Source organism: Pelodiscus sinensis, chromosome 1, assembly GCF_049634645.1.
Source record: "Pelodiscus sinensis isolate JC-2024 chromosome 1, ASM4963464v1, whole genome shotgun sequence".
Classification (NCBI taxonomy): domain Eukaryota; kingdom Metazoa; phylum Chordata; order Testudines; family Trionychidae; genus Pelodiscus; species Pelodiscus sinensis.
In genome coordinates this window covers 157197375-157223957 of record NC_134711.1, presented here as the reverse complement: position 1 = coordinate 157223957, position 26583 = coordinate 157197375, and the positions used below count along the sequence as shown (strand labels likewise).

Genomic DNA, 26583 nt, shown 5'->3' with positions numbered 1-26583 from the left:
CACTCTGGCCCAACAATCAGACTTTGGATGTTCTAGTATCAGAGTCACAGTGCAGTGTGTGGGATGGGATGGGGAGGGTGTGTGTGGGGTGGGGAAGTCCAGCAAGACGCAGAGGGGGCCGGGGGAGACTGGGAGCCCGTCATGTGGCTTAGCTGGACTGCAGATGGGAGGGGGTGGGAGCCCAGTGCACAGCCCAGCTGGGCTGCCAAGGTGGAGGGAAGGCTGGAAGCCAGGAAACCTGGTGAGCAGCTCAGCTGGGCTTTCCGGGAGGGCATCTGGGAAGCTTGGCATGAAGTCCAGCTAGGCTGCATGAGGGAGCTGTGAAGCTCAGTGGAGTGGGCGGGATGGGAGGCAGGGCAGCCAGAAATGGCCTCCTCTGGTCTGAAAAAATCCCTCATCCAGAACCAATCAGGTCATGAGGGTGCCAGACCAGGGAGATCCAACCTGTACAGCTAAGCCCAAACATAACATTTGGTTTGCATTGCAGGCTGAGTATCTAGTGCTGTCAATATAGCTTCAGATATTTTTACACTGCACATTGCTATAGTCAAAAAGGACAGCTGGAGAATGGTTTGGGCATATTTTAATTACAGTGTAAATAACTGCATGCAAGGGAACATTATGCAAAGCACTATTCTGCTCCCTGTATCCTGTTTAATCGCTCTATATTTCACAGTATAACTAGGCAGATTATAAATGTTTGCACAACTTCTAAGGAAAGAAGAATACAATGGAGTGTTTTCGTCAAGATTTCTAAATATGTCTCCATTTTGACTCACTTAACATATATATACACTGCGTAAAAAATGAAAACTACAAATGTGGGTCTAACTTTTCCAAGGTGACAAGTGATTTTGGGAGCCTAATTTGACATCTAGCAATTGCCTGACATTTCTGAAATGGTAAGCTATCACCCTGAAAAATACTAATTTAAAATATAAGCTAGGCCCTCACCTGTATTTCTGAACATTCATAAATTTCACATTTTATCTGACACACAGTTACTTTAAATAAGGGATTGTGATTAATGAAAAGCCTGGGAACGAGTTTTTATTATAGCTATATGTTGCATGCACCTTCAATATCGATATATTAACAAATACACAGATAGTCTCATATTTGCTGCAGCATTTAAAAATCTAAAAAGCAGGTGTTTAGCTCAATCTTAACAGAGCAATGCCAGATTAACCTAACCATGAAGAAAAAAATTATACTATTTTATTGCAGTGCAAACAATGAACGTTATACACAAATGAAGCAAATCTGTTATAGTACATTAAGGTTAGTAAATTTAGATGAATCAACTAATTGAATAGTTGAAGTAATTTGCATCCACTATTCGATTTGTCAATAAGGACGCCTCCGCCTTTGAAATGTAGCAAGAGCCCTGGTGGCTCTTGCTACATTTCAAAGGCCGAAGCACCACAGGGAGCACAGCCAGGGGGGCTCGAGCAGTCCCCTGCTGGCCTCATGCTCCCTGCTTTTGAAATGTACAAGAGTCCCGGGAGGGCCTCTTGTACATTTCAAAAGCAAAGTGCCAGGAGCATTGGACCAGTGGGGGACTGAATCCCCCGCGCTCCTGGCAGCTCTTTACTTTTGAAACGTGCAAGAGCCCTGGTCTTGCTACATTTCAAAAGGCAGAAGCACTGCCAGTTCCCCACCCCTTCTCCCCAGAAGACGGTGCTGGGGAGGGGGAAAACAGACTTTTAAGTTGGCTCCCCCCAGCTGTGGATGCTGTTCCACTCCCCCTTGCTGCCTCTCTCCGATAATGAATATAGTATGGGCCTTGTCTTAGTGGAGACTCTCGTGCAGATCACACTTCCTGTCATTTGAGACTGCCTGGATCATCAGCTCTCCTACTGGCAAAGTAATAACATCCTTGTCAACTACACCAATTGCTTTCATTGCAAAAGAGTATTAGAAAAAATATTTAGAGTATTTCTGGCTCCTTTTAATACAAACTAAGGAAACAGCCATGTAACTAGCCAGATGTTTGCAGAACACCAGTAAATACTGCAACAGCCACTTGTAGTGGATGGATAACAGTTTGGCAACCAATGATTTAATTGATACCACCACCCTTTAGACAATTCAAAATCCATATTTGCCCCAAAAAGGAAAATATATAGTTTTCTCTAAGGAAGTGTACCAAAAAGTTTTAGGAGATGTGCTCTTCTGGAATTAGGGTGCCAATAGACAGAGGACAAATGAGAGGCTTAGTGAAAGCCTTTAACAATAAACAGTGATATATTTAATCCAAGTGAAAAGCAATTATATAGAATATACTATTTAATCAAAATGACAACAGAATCACAGCCAATGACGAAACATTAAAAACCATTGTTAAATGAACTTATACAAAAATACTAAAGATCAGCCAACCGTATCTTTTAGATGAGAAATATACATGTACAATTTTTCTCCTTCCCATTTATTGAATCTATAGATGCTTTGATCATTTAGATCACTGGACCTTTAACTCCTCTCTGAATGCTGTTGACAAGTTACTTGTATTGAGCTATTGACATGCTGAGTTCTAGTATCCCATAGAGCTTATTGTAGAGTGGCTGTTGCTGAAGAAACTCCAAAAGGAACAGAGTTTCAGATTTCTGCATGCAAGCATATTACTCTTGTTGCAAAACCTAATACTATGAGAACTGTAAAAAGTTATACAACTTTTTTATAGTTTACTTTGTACATTTATTTATTGTTAAATGTTGTAGTGTCACTTTGCCCTTTATGTGGGCTCCTCCCAACCTGGACAAAAATATGAGAAAAATTCATTTAAATAGTAGGAAAAAAAACCTAGTTTTTTGGAGCCTCACTAAATTTGAGATCTGTGTTGTTTAGCTATCCTTTTCTCCCTGCTTTGCTGCAATGGCTCACCATACAAGAAAATGAAATAGCAATGAGCAAGTCAAACTGGTAATACAAGAAATTACAAAAGATCACCACTTACTTCATCCTTAATGACTTTCATGAAAGGGAAAATTACTCTGACATTCGTAGCTATCCTTAAAAGCTGGTAGCACTGATCAACAAATACTTGTTTCGAAGGGTTAGATTTAAGCTGCAGCTTACTCCACATAAATATCAGGTCCCTATAAATATAAAAACAAAAGTTGTTAGGCTATGGTTGAAACTGAGCTGTCCCTATGATAGGTGTGTTTCCGTGGACAGCTTGACTATGCATATTATCTGGATGCCAGTAATTCTGAAATGATATTCATATGTGATGGTTAAAGACCAAACTAATTAAAACCACAAATATATGCAGGAAACAAGATGGAAAGTGCCATTTTATGACTTAAAGCATTGATGCATCTGCTTATCACAAATCTACTAAGATATGCAATAAGATTAATGGATCCAGTTGAGTATCACAGAGAACTGGACATCAAAACAAAAAGCTTCTAGCATTTAACTAGAACAAAACAGAAAGCTCCTAGCATTTACCTCCCCCTAGCCAAGATTGTAGGAAAAACGACTGTCATGATTGTCATGCTAATATACTCTGGGATTAAGTTACACTCAATGTAAGGCGGGGAAGCTTTCCAGGGCATAAAAGTCTTAGGGTAACAATACTGTAGGATAGTAGGGACATGCTCTCCTAATAATGGAATGGATCAGTCTACAAGTAGGACCCTAACAAATTCACGGCTTGAAAAAGGAGTTATGGACTGGGTTTTTTGGACACTTTTAACCTATCCTATAAAGAGTTCAAGAAAGACCACAGCATGTCTCAAAGTGGAGGTCCCAAAGTTATCGTGCAGGGTAGGGGAGGGAAGCGCATGGTGTTGCCACTCTTACTTCTGTGCTGCCTTCAGAACAGGGTGGCTATAGAGTAGCATCTGCAGGCTGGCTACTCAGCACTCAAGACAGCACGCTGCTAGCAGCAGCACAGAAATAAAGATGGCAATACAATACCATGCCATCCTTAATTCTGCACTGCTGCTAGCAGTGGAACTACCCAGCTCTGAAGTCAATGCCGCTGCCAACAGAAGAACAAAAGTAACGGTAGCAATAACACTACCGCCTACAACAACCTTGCAACCTCCTGCACAACCTCTTTTGGGTCAGGGCTCCTACAATTACAACATCATGAAATTTCAGGTTTAAGTATTACAATTCATGATGTTTATATTTTAAAAATTCTATAACTGACATTGTCAGGGCCCTACCTATGAATTACCATTAGAAGATACTGATGTCTCTCCATGTGCATGTATATATCATTACTGTATCAACCTTTTCCAAACAGTGATGCCTTCTGTACTATGCAGTGTGATTGTAGCCATATTGGTCCAAAGGTATTAGAGATGAGGTGGGAGAGATCTTTTTTAGGACTTGTTTCTGTTGTGACACACACAATCTTTCAAAACCTTCTCTATCACCAACAGAAGATGATCTACCTTGTCTTTTGTACTAGCCTATTTAACCTATATCAGGTGCATAGCAATAACCGGCCATTTGTTGAGATGCATGTTATGAGAAGTCTGGTCTGCATGTTCAGTACGAATAGGGAAAAATGTCTCTTGCCTTTACATGCAACTTGAAGTCTTTGATCTTATCCATCCCACAGTTGCGTGCCAGGGAGTGGAATCTCATGCAGAAGGAAATGATATTTTTGTTCTCTGGTCTGAACTATGTAAGTGCACAGTTCAGTGAACATCTAACGGGAACGTAGATTTACAATTTACAGACCAGTAGGCAGTGGTAGAAGACAGGGGCATCAGGAAATAAAACAATTTCTTCTATCTTTAACTATGGAGTCACTACTGTGACTATTAGGGATGTTAAAATATATTTAATTTTCAGCAGTTACACATTTATATACTGGGGTGCTGGAGGGAGCCAGTTCTCGTGGAGAAGTTACTCACCCTGCACAGTAATAATGGTTCTTGGAGATATATATCCTTGTGGGTGTGCCACTCAAGTCTCGGTGCATCCTCATGCCAGCGAGGGGAGATTTTTGCCTAGCAGTGCCTTCACATGTCGTGCACGTGCAGCTGCCATCTCATGTGGTTTTCATCCATTGACTGCACGCATGGCATGAGTGTCCCTCCATGCCTTTTCTAATGGAAACTGTTTAAGTGACTCCAATGCAAAGTGGAGGAAGGGAGGGTAGCGGAGCAACCACAGGGATACACATCTCCAAGAACCATCATTACTGCACAGGATGAATAACTTCTCCTTTGAGTGGTGTCCCTCTGGGTGCTCCGCTCAGGTGACTAGCTAGCAGTACCCACTGCTCGCCGTTATAAGAGGAGGCAAGGACCACATCAGTTAACATGTGGTAGGGATTATGCTGCAGAGCATAATGTTGTGCAAAGGTGTAAAAGGAAGACCATGTCTCTGCACTACATATATCTGCGAGGGGTACATTATGCAGGAAAGCAGTTGACGTGGCCACCGCACAAGTGGAGCGTGCTGTGGTTCCCTCCTATGAAGATGGTAGGAAGAGTATATGCAACTGGCAGTCCACTTGGAGACGCACTGCGCAGGCTGTTTCCCTGTGGCGGCTGGATATAGAAACAAAAAGTCTGTCCTATTATCGGAATTCCTTGGTCCTATCTCTGTAGAACGCAAGGGCCCATCTAGCATCCAAAGTATGCAGCATCACTTCCCTCAAGGAGCTGTGAGGTTTTAGAAAATAGGTGGAGAGGTAGATGGGCTCATTGAGATGGAAGTCTGATAACTTTAGGAAGGAACCTGGGGTGAGGTCTAAGGGTGAGTTTATCCGCAGCAAAAATACTACAGTAAAACTCCGTTGGTCCGGCACCATCAGGATCCCGGAAGTGCTCCAGGCAGCCGGACCATTGGAGCTGCTTTGCCCCCGGCTTCCTCAATTCAGCCGCTGCTAAAACTGACCAGCGGCTGAATTGGGGAAGCCAGGGGCAGAGCAGCTGGGTGGCTGTCGGGTAGGTCCCATAGCGCTGCCCCTCGGGGCTGCGGGACCAGCCCGACAGCACCCCAGCTGTCCCCGATTCAGCTGCTGCTGAAACTGACCAGCGGCTGACTCCAGGAATCTGCTCTGGGCTTCCTGGAATCAGCTGCTGATCAGTTTCAGCAGCAGCTGACTTGGGGACACCTGGGGCAGAGCAGCTGGGGTGCTGCCGCCGGGTTGGTCCAGTAGCGCCGCTCCTCGGCGCGGAGGGACCAACCCTGGCAGCACTCCAGCTGCTCTGCCCCAGGTGTCCTGATGTAGTCGCTGCTGAAAATGACCAGCAGCTGACTCCAGGAAGCCGGGGGCAGAGCAGCTCTACCTCGGGCTTCCTGGAGTCACCTGCTGGTCAGAGCCAGACTATCGGAAGGGGGGGGTCTATGAGGCGTCTGGGGTGGCATCCCCCCACCCCACCCCAGACCCCTCATAGCCCCCTTCTGATAGTCCGGCACCCCCTGGGTCCTAAAGGTGCCGGATTATCAGAAGTTTACTGTATACAGATGATGAGTCATCAGGGCTGTAATTTCACTTACCCTTCTTGCAGAGGCTATTGTCACTATGAAGGCCACTTTCATAGCTTGGTGTTGTGGTGAAGGCAGCAGCTTGTGGCTCAAAGGGTGGTCTTGCAGTATGCCAAGCACAAGGTTTAAATCCCAAGGTGGCACTGGCAGGCACAAATTTGGACCCATCTTTCTAAACCCCCTAGGAAGTGCTTTGTGATAGGATGCGCAAAGAGCAAGAGGACATCCACTGGTTCATAGAAGGCTGTGACAGCAGACAGGTGGAAGTGAATGGAGGTGATAGAGGTGCCATCATTGCTAAGGTCCATGAGATATTCCAGTATGGTAGGAATTGGAGCAGTGTTTGGCTGCAATTGATGATGGCAGCACAACTCTTGAAATCATCTCCATTTGTTTTGATAGGTATACTTCGTAGAGGAACACTGACTATTTAGGAGGATTTGCTTCACTCTGAGCAGGTAAGTTCTTCATTTTGTAACCATGAAGAACTGAGTTTGAGGGCCCCCAGATTCGAGTGGAGAGTTTTGCCTTGATGTTGAGTCAGTAAGTGGGGACCAATGGGTAGGAGAATCGAGGGAATGATTGATAGGTGGTTTAGGTAAAGAAACCATGGTTATCTTGGCAAGCAGGGCACTATTAGAATCACTGTGGCTCGGTCTATGTGACTCTTGTTGATTACCCCAGAGAGTCAGTGGAAAGGCATACAAAAGGAGAGATATCCAGGGTATGGTGAAGGCATCCCTCTCTGATCTCTTGCCTCGACCTGCTCAGGAGCAAAAGGAGGCGGCATTTGTGGGTGGCTGCTGTCACGAATAAGTCTATGATCGGCAGGGCTCGCCGATCGCCCAAACCCAGCTCTTCCGGGTTGCAATCTACTCGCCACAGGTGAGTAGATTGTATTATTTGTTGAGCCCTGATGATCAGGAACACCCATTGTTGGAAGACTGGGAAGATGACACTAAGCTGAGCTCCCACTTGTGATGTTCCAAGAAATGGCTGCTTAGTGATGTTCTGTCGGCCTGGTACGTACATGTACGTTGGCATTGTCGTTCTTCAGGCATCAGTTCCAGAACCCGACTGCTTCTTCACATTAGAGAGCGTGATCAGGCACCTCCCTGCTGGTTTGTGTAAAACAGAGGGTGTGCTGTTTGTAAGGAAACACACAGTTCTGCCCTGGATGAGGGGAAGGAAGTGTGCACATGAACTGTGGATGGCTCTGAGTTCCAGGAAGTTGCTGTGAAGCTGCATCTCTGATCATGACTTTCTGCCCTGGAGTGACACTGAGTCGAAATGGGCACCCCAACCTAGTAGTGATGCATCGGTTGTGACGACCACTGATGGATCTGGGTGATGGAATGGTACACCCGTGAGGAAGTTGCACGGGTAGGTCCACCATTTGAGAAATTGGAGGACTAGTGGAGGAAGTGTAAGTCGTTTTGCAAGGCTGTGTCAGCTGGGAATGTAAACAGATGCGAGCTAAGTGTGTAGGCAGCTCATGTGTAACATTGCAAGGGAGACAACCAATGTAGTAGCTGCCATATGTCCTAAGAGCTGAAGGCTTATGAGTGTAGCTGTGAAGTGGGCATGTATGACTCTGTTGGTAAGGTCACAATGTCTGGAACTGATGTAGTGAAAAGTAGGCTCTAGCAGTCACAGCATACAGGAATGTCCCAATAAACTTTATCTTCTGGGTCGGCTCTAGGGTGGGTTTCTGAACGTTAACGAGTAGACCCAGGCGAGAGAAGCAGTCCTCAGTGGTATTGGGCATGATTAGTGTTTGAAGAATACTTGATTAAGCAGTCACTGAGGTAGGGGAAATATGACAGCCAGAGTTTTGGAAAATACCCATGGACCGTGGAAAGTCTAAAAGGAAGGACTTGATACTGTAGTGGTCTTTGCCTACCATATATCAGAGAAGCCTCCTGTGTGCAGGAAGTATCATTATATGAAAATATGCACCCTGAAGGTAGAGGACTGAGAACTAGTCCCCCTCATCCAGTGCAGGCTTAATAGTTCCCAGAGTCACCATTTTGAACTTGTTGCATATGAACTTGTTGAGCTTCCTGAGATCTAAAATGGGTCTCCAACCCCGTTTTCTTGGTGGTTAAGATGTAGCTGAAGTAAAACCCTCTTCCTTGAAATTCTGGGAGGGACCAGCTCTACTGCCCCTAAGAGGAGTAATTTTTATATCTTTGCTCGTAGAAGGGGCTCATGAGAGGTGTCTCTGAAGAGGGAAGGGGATTGATGATCCAGTATTGATGATCTTGAGGACCCACTTGTCTGTAGTGATGAGAACCCATTGATGACTAAAGGGTTTCAGTCAGTGATGGAAAATAGGGGTGGTATGCACTGGATCAGTGGGATAGTCGCTCAGACCCTCAACCACATCTTCAAATTTGCTGTCTGGTCGTAGTGGATTGGTTGTTGCAGGACTGGTTGTGTTGCGCCCTCCGTTTGCTGGAGCGTTATTTCGGTCTGTTATATGGTCTTTGCTGCTGTGTCTGTTAGTATCTCTTGGTTTCTGGTATGGCGTATACCTGTGCCTTCTACTAAGTGGGGCGTACATGCCTAAGGTTTGCAGTGTTGTGTGGGAATCCTTTATTGACTGGAGGACTTTGTCCACTTTGGCAGCCAACAGTTGGTTCCTATTAAAGGAGAGGTCTTCCACCTTCATCTGCAACTCGCTTGGGACTCCAGAAAATTGCAACCACGAAGCCCTGTGCATGACTACCGCAGTCACTGTAGCCCTGGCTACTGTGTCAGCCACGTCCATAGATGCCTGAAGTGCTTTTTGTGCTATTGATTGGCCCTCTTTCATTATGGACTAGAGCTAGGGCCTCTTGCTCAGGAAGGTCTTGCAGGAGCTCCTGTAGTCTAGTACAGTCTAGTCTGACGGTTAGTGTGGAACAGTTAGCCAGGAGAGCAGTATAATTTGATATCTGGAACTGGAGAGTGATAGAAGGGTAGACTTTCCGGCCAAAGATATGCAACCGCTTGTGCATCTTCTGCTGAGACATGGCCTTGTACTGAGACAATCTAGATCTGTGATGGATGGAGTCCGCGACCAATGAATTTGGATGGCAACGTGAAGAGAAAATCCATGCCCTTACCTGGGACAAATATTTTCTATCTGCTCTCAGTAGTGGGGATAGGAGGCTAATGTTTGCCACCATGCCTCTGATGTTTCCATAACAGCCTGGTTGATGGGTAACACTACTTTAGAGAATGTCACTGCTTGGAGTATCTTGAGCACTTTGTGTTATTTTTCTGTACTTCCTGCAGTGCAATGCCCTGAGATTGAGCAATGTGCTTGAATATGTCCTTAAATTGCTTCATGTCGTCAACAGGTGGAGAGGATGACAAGGGGAAGACCGCCTCAATCTGGAAAAGAGAAAGATTGGGGAACCCGGGAAGAGCTGTCTGAGTGAGGTAGGTCGTCATCTTCATCCACTGGCTCAGTTTGGGTTGTTGCAGAAGGTGAGTGTGGAGGACGAGATGGTGAGGAGTGTGCAGAGGTGGCTGGAAAACACATTGCTGTATGAGCTGGTGTAGATACTGCCGTCTCGCATGAACAATGACAGTGGGAGGAATGGGCACAATATTGGTTCCATGGTTCCCAAGGGGGCCACTGGAGTTGGAACTGATGAGTTGGGTAAGGCCAAGGATTAAGCCACAGGTATTGCAGCAGGTGGTGCGACAGTTGGTGCCGAGTGGAACACTATGAAGTCACTGAGCCCTTTGGGGAGGAGAGCTACAAGGAGAACCTGCTCTCCTGTCCAGTGCTGTGGCCAGTGCTCGGTGCCAATGGTGTAGAGGAGTAAGATATACGTTCTGAACATTGTTGGTGGACTCGGTTGGCAGATTCTAGGAGAAGGTGAAGGTGTGCTCTGCACGGTAGAGAGGATATATGGCACTGCGGTGCTCAGTGCTGTGTGTTATTCATTTTATGAGAAGCCTTCTTCGGCTCCAGTACTGGAGCGTGCTTCGGTTTCAACTGTTGGGAACCGAAATTTTCGCTTGGTGTCAAGGTGCCTGTCAGCACCGGGGGCGGTGACATGTCAAATTGTTGGTGCCGATGGAGAAGCGGCAGCAGTCAGTGCAGAGGAGCTAGACTTCCTCTTTGGCTCCAACTCCTCTCTCTTCGTAGGTGCTATCTTTTCTTATGCACAGTGCTGCCAAGTAGATGGCACTGGCAAACAGGCGGCCCTGGACGTGGAAGACTTAGACAGTGCCGGAGAGGCCTGGAACAGACCGAAGACTCTTGACGGTGATGAATTAGCCCTCTTACGAGGTGTTAACTGCTTCGCCAGTTCAGTGGTTGAAGGGATTTTTCCTATAAGAGGTTCTTAAGTCTCATTTCTCAGTCTTTTCTGGCTCCAGTCTTCATGTTCTGGCAGCGTGGGCATTTCTGCACCACATAGCCTTTGCCAAGACATTTTATGCAGGATGCATGCCCATGTGCTGCAGGCATTGAGTCCATGAAAGTCACATTTTTTTGTAACCAGGAGAGTCTGGCATTTTGAACAGGACAACTTATAGAGTTAAAAAACTTGGAGAAATAATAAAAGGGGAAAAACTGGGGAAACATTTATTTTTAAACTAAGAAGAACTAATGAACACTAAGTATAAAATGACAAACTAGTAATAAAACTACACTATTTTTATCTTTTCAGTCAGAAAGGAAAGCACTACCATGACACAGTCTTCTGGCAAGGATGGTAGAAAAGGAACTAAGAGACACTCACACTGTGCACGCAATCAACAGATGAAAACAGCACGAGACTGCAGTTGGACACATGAAGGCACTGCTAGGCAAAAATCTCTGATGGCTAGCACAAGGACCAAAAACTGAATGGAGCACCCACAGGAACCCCACTTGAATGAGAGACAATTTTCAAGCCAGCTCCCCTTGAGCTCCAGCTCACTTTCTCCCCTCCCACCCCCCTTCCTTCAGCCTCAGACAGCCTCTGTGGGAGGCAGCAGGCTGTGTGTGTGTGTGTGTGTGGGGGGGGGGGGGGTGGCTTCAAGGGATTTGGCTCCCCACACACCAGCTCCCACCTTCCCCCCTCCAGCTGTCTCTGATAAAGAGGCAGCAGGGGTCAAGGGTGAGAAGGGGTGCTTGTAACTGCAGGTTAACACATGAACCCAGGCTTATCGGTTAATTGTGCACGAGTACATGTTAACATCCTAGACTCCATGACAGATACATTGAATCTATGATATCTTGCAAAAGAAAGAACTCTAAAAATGAAGTAGAAGGCATCTATACCTCAGAAAGATGTTTTATATTTCCAGAACAAACCTAAGCAACAACACTTAGTCAATAATTGAAATCATTTCTCTCAACTCTCTTTCAAATCTCATGTATTAAGTCTAAAGCCAAGATTTGTTAAAACTCACCCTGGTGTGAAATGAGCCCTGTCATGACCAAGTTGTAGTGCTGCCAAATCAACAATGAAATGCCATCAAGCCATCTGGATTTTTTTCTATTGAATTCCACAAGAATGTAACGAATTACTATCAACAACAACAACAGGTTTGACTTTCTAAAGCCTTTAATCTGTGCCAGATGTACATCTAGAAAGCTTTGGATGTCAAGCTTGTGAAGGAGAGCCTCACTAAGCCAAGAAAAACATTGCCAGGATTAACCAACTATGCTAGAACTGTAAGATCACTTGAGGTGTCTCGACTAGGGATGTCAACGTGCAGTTGATTACACGATTAACCAATAAGCCTGGGTTTACTGGTTAATCCTATCAACTACATGCACTCCCCCCCCCCCCTCCACTTAGTTTAACAATCTTTGTATAATACATGAAGGCAGCCAAAAAGAGAGCCTGACCTGATAGTAGCTACTTTATTGGAACAGTGCTTCTGTGCATAAAACTTCACAGGGAAAAACTGCCTTAAGGACTAAAGATGGATAAACCATTCATGTTCAGCTCTGCCAAGATCATGATACCCTCACAAATATATCAAGCCACTTGTAAAGAGAGAGAAAGCAGTTATCTTCTGTGTGTTCTAACAGCTATTTCAATTTTTCACAAACATTAAGGGAAGAGGGAGAAGAAAGATGAATAGCTTGTGCAGGAACAAGTATTCATATGAGCATTTTAGCACAAACTTAAAACTTTTTCCCTAAAAACTCCTATGAATACCAAGAATACTACTCCTTAACCAGAAGCCTCCAGACATTTATAAACCCTGAAGGTAAAATGTTCAAATGCACCTAAATGACTCAGGAGCCTAAGTCCCATAGTCAAGTCATTTAGCCACTTAGGAACTTATGTCTAACTACAAGCGAACAGGATTTAGACTAAGCAGGTAGGTAACTTCTGAAATTAAACTACTTGAATTCTTCTCAAACGTTTTATTCCTAGCTTCTAATCCTCTCTTCTTGGGTGCCAGACTGACAATGAAGGTAAACACAGGATATGATGCAGAGCTTCCCTGATTCACTGATCAAATGTGGCCAGACGTTCGGCCGGAAGTAACCAGTTATCACCATCATCTAAGCCCTTTGCTACCCATGTTAAAAAGAAAGGCAAATGTGACCTATTTCCAGTGCACATACAAGAACACAAAAGATGCCAACTAACTACCTCGGAATCAAATATCAACAGCAGATCAGATAAAAACATCAACTGCAATTTTTCATGCTAAGCAAGTGACCATGAGAAACGAGGGATGTAAAGGAGTAGTTGACTACCTGATAAGCCTATGCTTATTGGGTAGTCAAGTCGACTATTCGTATTCCCCCACTTTGCTGCCTCTGTATCAGAGACAGTGGCGGGGAGCCAATTCTAGGGGAAGCAGTCTTAAAAGCCAATTCAGCCCAGCAACATCTCCATGGTGCCTCCTGGTCAGTCTGCTGTGTCTGGCTCCTACTGCCTTATAAATTGCAGAGCTGAAGCAGGGTTTGTTCTCACACCTGGCACAAGCTGCAACTGAGCCAGGCTGCCTATTGACTCCTCAGTTAAATACTCACTGTGGCAAGGGCTCCTCTTTCCCAGGCCACTAGCTGAGTTGGCAGCTTGCCCCATTCCCCAGGAGTTGGGGCTTGCAGCTGGTTTCTGAGATAGGAAACCCAGCCACTTCTTCCAGGACTCCCTCCCTTGCTATTCCTGCTCTAAAAGCTGTTATGGCTTACTCTCTCTCCCCCCTCTACCTCTCCTTACATCCTCTCACTCTCCTCCCCACCTTCCAACTGGGGAGGCTTTTACAGGCCTATGGAAGGCCTGAAAGTGGAGTCAGATGGGCTCAATTTGCCTGGGCAAGCTCCCTACCAGCTGTTTCTAATCCCTCCATTTCTATTTAGCAGGCCTTTTATCTTTTGGGCTGCCTTTCTCCCACTCTAACAGCCCTCTGGCCTGACTCTGCCACACTGCTTTAACACAGAAGTGTCTGTGAACAACCAAATCACAGACCCAGACGGTGTGATCATGTTCTGTTAAGCTTTTTATGTCAATATCCTGGTGCTTTGTTTGAATCAGGATTATCTTGCTATACCAGGTCTCCTAAGGCCCTTTAGCGTATCAAAGACTGCCCTCTCTTCCATAACATCTACCGTAAAGTTGTGAGTATACAGCGCACTTTTTTCCCATTTTTTTTAATGTCAAAGTCATGGTGCACATTATCCATAGGAGTTTTTTTTTTAAAAGTTTTATACTCACCCTCGGCAGGCACGAACTTGGGGGGGGGGGAAGGGGGGAGAAGCTGGGCAGGGGAGGCTCCCCCAACAGGCGCGAGCTCGGAGCACGGACAGCTGGGTGGGGGAGATCTCCTCCCTCCCCCCCTCCCCCCCCCCCCCCCCCCCGGCAGCTGAGAGCTCAGCATGCACAAGCTCATCTGGGCAAGGGGACCCCACGGCAGGCATGAACGCAGCTGGGCAAGGGGTTCGGCGGCAGGCGCAAGTCCCTTTCTTCCTATGCATATCTTAAAATCTCGAGTATAATGGGGGTGCGCATTATAGATATGAGTTTAGTTTATTCAAGAATTTTGACCTTTAAAAGGCAGATGCGCATTATACATAGGTGCGCATTATACTCAAGATTTTACGGTATATGCAGTTGTTCCTGGAGAGAGTAAATGCAGCTTTGTGTACAACACCTATATGTGAATGTTTTTATTTCAGGTAGGATACATCTATATGAGCTACAATTTGCATCAGTAGACTTTGTGCTTTAACTGCAGCTTAGGCTGGTGGCTATATAAGTGAGTGGTTTGCTTTCAGAAATCTCAGTGAGCTTGCTTCAGGTGGATGTGTCACAGACACTGACAATAAGTATGTGACCATCTGCCCAACATCTGCATTATTGTTCTTAAATATGTGCGTTGGCCATGGCAAATCCTCTTTGCTAGATCAATAGTGCACTGGATTCTGATTTGGAGGGGGAGGGGTGAATTCTTGCTACACGTGACAAGCTATCAAGGCATTCCAGTGGCCTTGGAGAAAAGCTGAGACTCGGGGTACTTAATCTTGAACTTTATTGTCTCCAGCCTTCTGAAAATGACACTGAAATGTTGTCCATGATCACTTAACTTTTGAACAGTGAAGAATAATTCATGTGTATGTAGTGAAGACGGCTATGCATTTCATAAATAGCATAGCAATTATATGCCCCAGAACCTTCCAAAATTCAGAAGCGACTTATGGATAGGAATGCTGAAGCAGCAGAAAATGGTAAAAAAACATGTTGCAATTCTGAAGAATATGATAAAGCATCAAGCACCTTTGCTGCGATTTAACAATTCTAACCCTGAATTCATGAGTGAATGAGGATAACGTATAGTTTTGAAAGCTGCCTATGTACAGTGTCTAACCCAAAGATCAACTATACATAACATTTAAAAAAATCTTAAGGTAAATAATTCCTGCTGCCAAATTTACAAGAGCCATAGGGGCTGATTCCAGCAAATATTTTATTTCTTAAAAACAGATCTAAAAAACCAAACAGACCAAAATATTCATTTGTAATCATGAATTGTTGGTAAAGTTGACATTTTATCTTTGTTTGGACACCAAAAAATAATTTCAGGTTCATAATTCATTTCAACTTTTTGCACCCACTACAAGGACTGCCTCCCATGAATAACTACACAGAGGGGCTAGATATGCATAGCATGCATAATAGAGAAGTCAGAAGAGTGACAATTCCAGTTTTAAAGTTTAGTTGCATCTTCAAGTTAACACTTTATTCCCATTGTGCCAATAACCCTTTATTTTCTATGCTGCTTCACCAGAAAAAGTATTTACCAGATACAATACATGTCCCCATTTTGGAGCTGTGGGACCAGGAACGATTCACACAGCTGTAAGGCAAAGGTAGTCTTCCCTTCTTTTTCAGTGTTGCAGATGATCTCAATTCCACTCTTGCAGTCAGTCCTCAGTAAATGCTATGCAATTAAAATAAGAACAGTTTAGATAATCTGCTAATACACAAAATTGATCAGACCTCGGTAAGCTAAAGCAGTCATTGAAATATCCAGGAATTGCTATCAATAGGGATTATGAGGCAATTACTTATGTTCTTCCACAGATAGTCATCTAACACAAATCTGTTAGACATTATCAGATATTTAAGGTAAAGTTTTCAACAGGATTTAGAGGTTTATATATATAAAACCTATTCTTTCCAGGCACTGTGTTGCATACAGCTCTGGAAGCCTAAAAGTCTTATCTTGATTTTGACAAACTAAACATAAAATGCACAAATTTGTACATGTACTATCAATATTAAAAGGAGAAACATATTGAACTATATAGTGCCATTTCACATTGCAGCAAAAACAAAAAATCCCCCACCTTTTAAAAGAAACTGGACAAGGCACAAAGAACTGAACTGAAAGTAATCTAAAATTAACCTCTACAGTAGCCCTGTTTTATAACAGCTATTCTACTCTGAATCTGTTATTCTGAGGATACTTTGAGAAAATGCTGCCTTTGGGTAAATGTTAACAACCAGTGAAGTTTTTAGGAGTTGTACATTCAGAATAGAGGGCAGACTTTAGTCCTCAGAAAAAAATTTTTAGTGGATAACGGTCAAGTCACCTGCTGTTCTAACATTTATTTGTACTATAAATAAAAAATTGTATATGTTTCTCATAACTATATAGGATAAGAGCATAATAAATTGTCAGAGGTATAAGAATGTACACTGACACAGTACCTCCTGGAATAGCTGGTCTTCTACTGGAGACATATAAAGACAGGTGAAAAAAGCTTGATGGAAATACAAATCTTTACTGATTTCTGGATGATTTATGCAAGATTTGATAAGAGCCATTGCCTCTGGGATGCGTTCACAGGCAATAAGATATCTGGCACGTAGTTCAAAGAATAGTGGATTTTCAGAGCTTAAATATTTGTTAACTGTATGGAAAAGAAAAATTAAGCAGCAATTAGAATCTCAAGTCCTCATAAAAATATTTAAATTACAAACAAATTTATAGGACCTTATCAACAAAGTTGTATAAAATACTGTCTGCAAACAAAGCCAACCATAAAAGCACCATGTTCTGTAGCCTTCTGTTTGGAATCCAAGGAATTACTATGCTGACCTGACTAGGGTCATGTCTTCACTAGCCATGCAGATCAATTTTCTGGCATGCTCGTTAAAACCTGCTAAACCATCTACTGACGGTAGTTTTGGTTGGTGCCGGTATTCCTCGCAGTCATGACAGGTAAGGGAAGTGTAGACCTTCATCTGTGAAGATGGCACCAAGCTCAGCTTAAGGTAAACTGACTCCAGCAACATATTTTATGAAGCTGGAGTTGTGTACCTTAACCCAACCTTCCAGGTCTAGTGTAGACCAGGCCTACTGGTCTTAGAGTATCCTCTCTCCAACAGTGACTAACACCAGATGCTTCAGAAGAACTTGTAGGTGACCTCTTTTCCAATGGACAACCTGCCTTAAATTCTCAATTACTGAGGGACAGTCTTCATTCGTGGATATATTTGTTTTCTGCAATCCACTGTATAACTTTTTATGAGTGATGTACCCAAATATTTGAATGCCAATATCTAAACTGCATTGTAAAATTAAGTTCCCTACATTTCGGTTATTGCTGGTTATGTATTATATGTATCTTATGACTTAAAACAAACTTTGTATTTGTGGAAAATTTAAGCATATATCAAGATGCACTGACACTCTTCTTAGCCTATGTGTTATGTAAGCTTTTAATATTAGCTTTAATAACATTCTAAAACCTTGCAATAGGCAATTATGGGTTAACTTTACTCAGACTTTCTACCTCATCCCAAATAGCCATGAAGTTTGAGGATATATCTTCCTTCCAGGCCACTCTTTAAAACAGGTAACAAATCTAGATGTTCCTGTTATCCACAGAAATGGGAAAACAGGGAATTGAGAAGATATTCAAATATAATTTAGCTTCAGTTCATATACTGTGTATTTTACTTTTTAACCTAAGTGTGTTTTACCTGCTTGGAAAGACAGGAAACAACAGCTCTGACTCTTTAAAAAAAAGCTGGCCTACATTAGGCTCTTGCAATAAATAAGCCATGGGGTGGAAATGTTTTACAGCTGAAATTCTAATGATAGAGAAATGCATTTAAATAAAAGCTAGAAACTTCCAGAACTCTTGAAGCTCAATGATCCCAAAAAATACATTCCAATAAAACAACAATCAACAACAACAAAAAACACACACACACACACACACACCACACACCAGTAATGCCATAGCTTTTAATCTACAATGTTATGCTGTGGACACCAGATGTAACAAATCACATGGCAATTCCAAAGCTAACCAACGACATCAGCCCAGCTCTACTGTCAAAATGCATTCCTATTTGGAAATATAGGATAACCTCAGAGTTTAGTCAACATAGTTCTCCCATTAATATCAAGCCACAATTAAGTCTCATTCCTTCACATATGTACAAATGATGCTCAGAGTTTAGATTAAATTAATCTCAGCCTTAAAGGTGCATTAAATTACAAAGAGTGTGTTACAATTTACTTTCAACAAGGAAAACTGCACTAGAATACTACATTATATGCAACACAACCCAACTAAAGTTCCAGTAGAAACCTCAGCACAGATTTCTAAAGATTTTTAGGAACTTAAAATGCAAAACACCGCAAAAATTCAACCGTCCCACCCACAACTGCCTTTAATAAATCTGCCTCTTTGAATATTAATTTTCAATCTGAAGATTGTACATTTAATTTCTTTAACTTGAAATAGGAAAAAACCCTTACATGTGTTGACAAAAATTTAAAAAAAGAAACACTTGCAATGTAGCAGATTTTAGATCATTAAGTCTACATTAACAGATTATTTCAACTTCAAAAATTTAAGTCTCATTTCACACTAAAAAATATCCTAGAGCGATACTTCTAGTTTGAAGAGCTTATGTTGCGCATGGTCTTCACCTACATTGTGAGTACTCCGGGGCATGAAATACGTTTGTTACAGGTCTTGAACAATAAGGCTGATTTTAGAGGGATTCTTAGGCACTATCAAAATACACAAATAGTTTATCATAAAAATCAAGTAAATTACTTAGTGCACATAGTTGTATGACATAAGGTTATGTAATGCAAGTAAATAAACTGATTCAACCTCATCTTAAAAAAAACAACCAACCAACCAACTAACCTGAGGTCCCTACATGAGGAAGTTATGAGGAACTGAAAAAAGGAGTGGGAAGGATTTGAATGGAAGGCACAATTCAATCATGAACTACAAGTTATTGCAGCCTGCCACTAGAACCAAAATCACTAGTATTTCCACTAAATTAAAAATGGATGATGGAACTACTTGTGTAATGATAAATCTGTATGAAAGGCAATCCAATCTTCAACCATCTATTTTACATGCAGGGAAGAGACCCTGACAAGTTATGTGATTTCATATTTACCTCCTACCTCTGCTCATGTCAGACTTGTAAGTATAATATACTGTACATTACCCATTTTCACTGAGTAAGGAATGGAAAGTCTACAGTACTATTTCAGCTATTTACTGAGTTTCCTTTTCCAGATGATATAGTCCATGCTCCAGCATCCAAAAGCTCCAGCATCCAAATGCTCCAGCATCCAAAAGCTTAGAGTTCAATTTTACAGTAAGAACCCTTGACTGCTCGTTCTCACCTACATGGGTGCTGATCCAAGTCACTTCTGAGTGCTTTTCAGCAATCACTCCACTTCCCCCCCCCCCCTTTCCTCTCCTCTCTAGCATAAAGGACACTACCTTCACAGGCAACAATACACATTCTGCTGATCTAACCTCCAAAGCAACAAATATTTTCTAATTACAGGGATAGCATTTGAACACACATACTGTTAATTTAAGAAAGCTTAAAAAAAATAAAGCAACTATTCTAGTCCAGAGAAGACTACACATAATCTTGACTGAATATACTGGATGTTCTGATTATAAAAATTAAAGCCTGGCAGCAGAAAGCTTTTACATCAGATAATCTCTGCCCCTTCTAATTTTCACTTCTGCAATTAATGGAAGGCTGCTTTGGAGACTCACTTTTCTCAGTTTCCAAGCAAGTACTTCTTCAGTTAAAAACAAAACAAAACACACACTATATCTTTTTCTATAGCTTGCCCTCCTGCATGGCTATCTGAAAATATTGCTGGGTTTTTTTTAAACTATGTATTTAGAGAGTTTTAACAAGTTTACAAATCCTTGCCAGGTAAACATCAGAAACAAAACAATCATTGTAAGAATTGAGTTTTCTTTTACAAAAACCAACCATGCTGGAATATAGCCATCAGATTTTTCCATTTAATAGCATCATTACAATAACCATGGCATTTCAAATGTATTAAATTGAGCAATTTGTCTATATACAGGTATGTCTATTAAATGTTTATATAAAAAAACCTGGATTGCGATGTGGTGTTGTTTGGAGGGTAATGGGCATGTGAATGTACATATTACTGACAAATAGGTAACCAAATAGCTAAGTATCTACCTCTCCCCAGCCTATTTTTATTGGGTACATAATTGGTGTGTTATTTTTCCATAACCACAAGCTCTCATTTTTTGAATCATTCTGAAATAGTTGAGCTATTTTTCTTTGTCCATGAGAGGCTACCCATAGCTAAGCAGCTACTAGCAGAGGAGAGATTAATTCTTCATGTTCTTGTTTGAGACCATTCCCACTTGGAAGACCATTTGGCAACTAATATCCAACAAGTTATGATAGTTACCCACTGTACTCCCATAGTCTCAAGTATCAAGACAAGTCCATCATATATGAATAAATCTCCCTTTCATCACAATTTCTCTAATATTTATTCCAATTTGGTCTATTTATATTTTGTAATGTAATTGGCTTGAGGTACCACCAAAACTGTATTTAAAATATATTTTCTTTTATTGTACTGCAGACTCGTGTTGCTGCACCTCATTTCCAGAGGAAATCCTCATTCCTTTGGCACGATTTGTCTATATACACCACTTCCACAACATGTCACATGTGGACACTACTAGGAAATTGGTCTGCTCAGATTGATATATTAGTTACTATTTGTTTCCTAATTGACTGATGCTATTGCTTCCATGAAAGTTTTTTCCTCTCTCTCTCTCTCTCTCTATATATATATATTGAAAAAACCCTGTTCCTGCAGGACGACAGAGTGACATCACCACATCACTCTGCGTTCCACCTCCGTCCTCCGTCTTTCCTCCCTCCCCCCTCTCCTAGCACAAGCCCGACCTTGCTGTTTCCCCTTGCTATTTGGAATTGCTATATTAAACCAAACCTCTACTCTCCTTCCTCCACCTCCACCCCACAGGGCTGTCAATGCCAAGAAGAATGGCACAGCAGCCAGCAGACCCCACATCACAGCCATGACAGTCCAAGGGCGGGTACAGTGCTCAGGACAGCAACCCGGAGACAGATGCTAGGAGCGGGGCTCCCAACTGGGCTTGTGTGCTAGCAGCGGGCTCTTGGGGGCTCGCCCATTGCTGGGCTCTTGGGGGCTCGCCCATTGCTGGGCTCTTGGGAAGCCGGAGCATGGTGCCCGGCCACCCGGAGTCTAACTGCCACATGGAGATTCACTCCCTACCCAGTGGCTGCACTTACTGCAGTTACCAGAATACCCCCAAGCCACCCTAGGGAGCCTCCGCATCAACCTGTCTGCTCCCTCCCTTCCGTTTCTGGTGGGCAGCCAGGCAGCCCTGGGCTCTGCGGGCAGGGCTGGAGCCGTGAGCAATGCAGGCAGGACTGCATGGGGGAGAGGTCACGACAGTGGTCCTTCACTTCACACTGCTGCTTTCCCCATCTCAGCAGTATGCAGTGCCCCAGAGCCCCTCGTGCACACAGCACCATCTGCGCCTCACTGTGCCCCATGCGGGGCAGGCAGGCACCCATAGGGCCTATGCCTCCCTTGCTGCTAAGGTTAGAGCCAGGTCTGGCATGTGCACAACAGGAGGGTAGGATGGGGTGGGGGAGAGGGAGAGAAAGAGTCTGGGCTGGTGTGGCGGTGGGGGGGGGGGGGGGGAGGGATGAAGGAGAGAAGAGGCCCAACTGGTATAGCAGGGAGAGAAGGGACAATGTGGGCCTAAGCTGAGGTGGCAGGAGAGGGAGAAGGGACCCAAGGCTGTTGCGGCCACAGCCCGGCCTTCCATAGTGGCCCGTGGAAGGTAGAGAGAACCAGGGTTGCCTCACGAGAGGAGGTGGTAGAGAGCAGAATGACCAAATGAGAGTTGAAAATGCAAGAAAGTTTGTTTTACTTTTCAGACCTATAAATAAAATTTAGGTGTTGGTGAGATCACTAGATTCTAAAATCTTGATGGACATGATGACCAGAAACAATCAGTTCATTAACTAGAAATAATATTGCCTTTGATTAATATGTCAGTTTGAAATGCAAATAATGTTTGATCAACTTTGTAATATTTATCTAATACCTTTATTTCATAAAAATATTAGTATTGTTTCTCTCCATTTTTAAATTGAACTTGAATTTCCAACAGGAGCTTAATATAAACCACTAGAAAAAAGTTAATTTAGTAAATAAAAAATAAATGACTTGCCATTCTGTAACAAGAAAAAAGCTGCAAAAATTAGGCATCTGAAGAAGTGATAAATTAAGGTAACTAATTATTTAACTAAAATTCTCCTGATTAGCAAAAAGATGTACATTTAGTGTGAAGGGCTATATTTAGTTACAGATATGCAGGGCTCAACAAATAATGCAATCTACTCGCCCATGGCAAGTAGATTACAACCCGGAAGAGCCGGGTTTGAGCGATCTGTGCATGCGCAGATCACCGGACAGCGCGGTTTGGTGAGCAGGGCTCGCCGCGGTTTGGCGAGCCCTGAAAATATGTTTTAACCATCGCCAAATGAAAAAAAAAAATCATCAACCTCTTTGGGAAAATACAAATTCAAAGCAGGACTTTAATAGATTATTAAAATCAAGATTTCCAGCTTGCTGAGATAAATATAGAACAAATATTTTTGCAGTACTGAATTGCTCACACTAGAGACTCAAGAATCTTTGCATGCTCATGGAAAGCTGTCTCCAGAAGATTTGGGCTTGAGAGGCAGCCAAATTTAAGTAGCAATAAAATATTTTTTCTTTTTTTAAACAAGGAGATATTTGCCTAAAGTAAACAGCATAAGCACATGCTACCACCTCAAAGATAGATGGGTGACAGAAATCCAGTAGAAAAAACACACTAAAATACTTAGCAACAGGAAGGAATGGAGATCCAGCCTGCAGTCTTCTTAAGTAAAAGAATCATTTAAAGGCTACAGCTAATTTTATCCTGTGAGAGATCAACAACCTGGTACCAGGAAAACATGCTGGTGAAAACTTAAATATAATAGCTAACTGTCTGAGGTGCTGGATACTATTCAAGCAAATAAAAGAGATAGCTCTTAACGGGAAAGGACTGAGCTTTTCTTGAAGGCCAAGAATTTACATCAGGCAGCCTGAAGTGTCCAAAACTGAAGTGTTATATGTGATGTATTAGAGCTTTCTGCCCCCTCACAGCATCCTGCTGATACTATAAAAAGCCAGATTCCTCTGGACTTCTATTATTTCATTTACAACCAGATCACTTCAACCAGAAATCCTGATCGAACTTGCAGTGTGATACAAGACTGTCCAATGACATTTCCACCCTACTCCATCAATCTGTTTTCATACAAGTTTACCTATAATGAAAGATACACTATTGACACCTCTGAAGAACCCAGTCCTTTTGTCCACAGATGTGGAGAAGCTTTGACTTGTGTACCTCATTATCTTTCTAAACTGTCTCTACTTCGTTCTGTATCTATGTTTGAGGGGGTAGTTCAGTTTCTAGTGAACTACAGAAAAATGGTGACATCCTTCAGTCTATCATACTGAGCCACTTTTGAACTAGCGGCGAGGAGTCCTGTGGCACCTTATAGACTACACTTCAGTTAGTCTATAAGGTGCTACAGGACTCCTCGCCACTTTTGCAGATTCAGACTAACATGGCTACCCCTCTGATACTTTTGAACTAGTAAGCAAGAGGCAAAAAAGGCCATAGACCACTGCTAGTAGACTACATTCCCCAGGAGATTAAAGACTTCTTAAAATGTAACTTGTTAAATATTGTTTATAAAAGTAGAGGTGGAAACTTTTCACATCACTTCAAATCCATTTTTTTAATAAAACAATAAGTATGTCAATTTTATTGATGTCTTGTCTTCATAGAAATGGAATGAAAAGCTTGTCCCTCTTCTCCAACTCTAGAGTTGACAGGTAAATAGCTGGCTCTAATAATATTATATGTAATTACTTCAATTAATAAATCTGACATCAACATACATCAAAGAAACTAGCTCATTTCCCATAGGGTGAGCAAACAGTGAACAATTTTTTATAATTAGTATCTACTATATAGAACATCAAGTACATTATATCAAAAAGTATAACACAAGTACCACTGATACCATACTTTCTCGGTTAGTATAGCACCAATATGCAAAAGTATCTCAAAATACTTAAACATGTATGTCTTAAAGTCTTTTAAAAATGTATGTATATTAATTCAAGTACCTAACTCCTGAGATACAGGCTTTGCTTTAAGAACAGCTTGTAATACTGGATCTTCCCAGGGCCCTCCGTCTCGGATGATTCGAGTCACTAATTCCAGATTCACATTTGCGTATCTGCTGAGGAGGTTCTGGCATTCCTAGGAGTAAAAAAGTACAATAGTTTTAGAACTGCCAAGAAAAGATCTGGCTGACCTGTTTTAGTCACTTAATGGCTAAAAAGCAAACTTCATAAGAAAGGTTTGAAAAAGTTATCATACAATATATACAAAATATACCCATTTCAAGAAGTGTCTCTTTTCAAGTAACTTCTGAATTAAATTACATATATGTTGACTGGAGCTGTATATTAAAACCTTAAAAGCACCCCTCTAGCTGTTCTGTCATCTAAAGGTTATACACAAACCTTGGTCAACATTCTAACAATGCCATCAATAAGTATATGCCATTTCCCAAACATCTAGGAAGCTGCCTAGTTCTAGTCTTCAATGAGAGGTATTTAAGTGGAACATATATTAGGGCAGTCTTCAGCTTGTAAAATCAGTGCTGATTTATGCAACAGGTGAGGCTATAGCCCAGTAATACATTCTACACTCTAAGTTAATTTTAATGGCAGTACAAAAAGAAGTTACCGTGTAATCATGCAGTCATTATGGAACGTCTTAAAGCATAGGTTTTCAAAAGCTTGTAACTCTTACCAAGCCAATCTTATTTACCTCTAAATGTCTGCTTATAGTAATCTGATATTAGCAGCAGCAGCCACAATTTTTGTGCAGTCCAAGTTATTCCTTCCTTGTGATTTTCTATGAAAAAGTAACCTTTGACACCCACATCAATTAATAGCTTACCTCACCTGATATCCGTCATCCACAAAAAGAAACAAGATATAATGGTAAAGAAAAATTTAATCTCAATTTCTTTTCAGGTCACTATTCAGGAGGATTGTGTCACCATTACATGTTATCGCACACTGATGTGATTTTGGGAAAATTCATATATTTCAAGCAAGTTAGAGAATTGATTCCAGGCATTTACAATTCACTACTTCAATGTTAGTTTGTGATGTGGGGTTTTTTATAATACTTTATTCAATTCACTCCTAATTTGTCTATTATGTTTGGATGAGTGGTGTTTGATGATCAAGGAACTGAAACAGATGTCTTTTCATCCGGACAACTTGCATGTAGGTGTTTGTCTGAAAAGAAAATCTTACCAGTTCCCTCGCTATTTGACTATTGAGCCACTTTGACTATTAATGCACTAATGATTTAAAAGCAAAAATATAAAACTTTAATGTGTCAAAATGTGAAACAAATGATAGGCAAATTAAAAAAAATCAAAAATCAAGAAAAACAAAAAAAGCAAAAGTTTAAAAAAAGCAATTTAAGGTAAAGAAAAAAAAGGCCCATATTTTATCAGTTTCCTCTTATATCCCCTTTATGTGTTATAAATTCTTTAGGGCAACGATCTGTCTCAACTTGAATCTGACATACCAATCATGCCTTTGGTTGCTCTATATATTAACAGTCCCATGAAACTTAAGCAGAAGAGACTACACTACAACATACTTCATTCTTTAAGTGTCTAAACCATTTCCTTTTCCCTACACAGGATGTGCCTAGATAATTCATGTCAGATGGATAATGAGAACATTACTGTACAATTATAAGGCAGTTACTAGATGTTAGCATCCTCTAATCCCAAACATGTAATGAACGTTAACATGAAGAATAGCCCTAATCAACAGAAGACAAGAGTTTTTCTTTTTCAGTCCACTGTCTAAAATTGTGGATGAGGAAACAAGAGTTAAGTCATAACCTGAAATACGTGATTATTTGAATGAACTAAACTCTGGCCAGATACTTAAAGGACAGATGTCAGAAATGAGTTTGATGATGGGCTCTTGATATGAATTTTTCTGTCATCTTAAAGTAAATTAACAAAACAGGACCTATTAAAAATCTGTTCATCATTACCAAACTAAGACTGTGCTCTAGTTTATTTTGGCTTTTGATAGGAACAGTAGTTTCAATGGGAAATGTTCCTCTGATACAATTACAGAAGAGGCGGGAAGTGTAAATAAAAT

The 26583-nt window shown here is 41.9% G+C and overlaps 1 protein-coding gene across 2 annotated transcripts in view; it reads right to left on the bottom strand.

Annotated features, from left to right (window-relative positions):
* Positions 1–26583, bottom strand: part of ZNF654 (zinc finger protein 654) — a 61432-nt gene that overhangs the window by 6874 nt on the left and 27975 nt on the right. Inside the window, exons 4-7 of one of the 2 annotated variants that reach the window (XM_075908696.1) lie at positions 24502–24637; positions 16635–16657; positions 15722–15861; positions 2960–3101 (exon numbers count right to left, since the gene is read on the bottom strand). In XM_075908696.1, coding sequence (XP_075764811.1) covers positions 2960–3101; positions 15722–15861; positions 16635–16657; positions 24502–24637 — 441 coding nt within the window. Of the gene's footprint in view, positions 1–2959; positions 3102–15721; positions 15862–16634; positions 16838–24501; positions 24638–26583 lie in introns of both variants that reach the window. The other variant, XM_075908689.1, reaches the window with a different exon arrangement.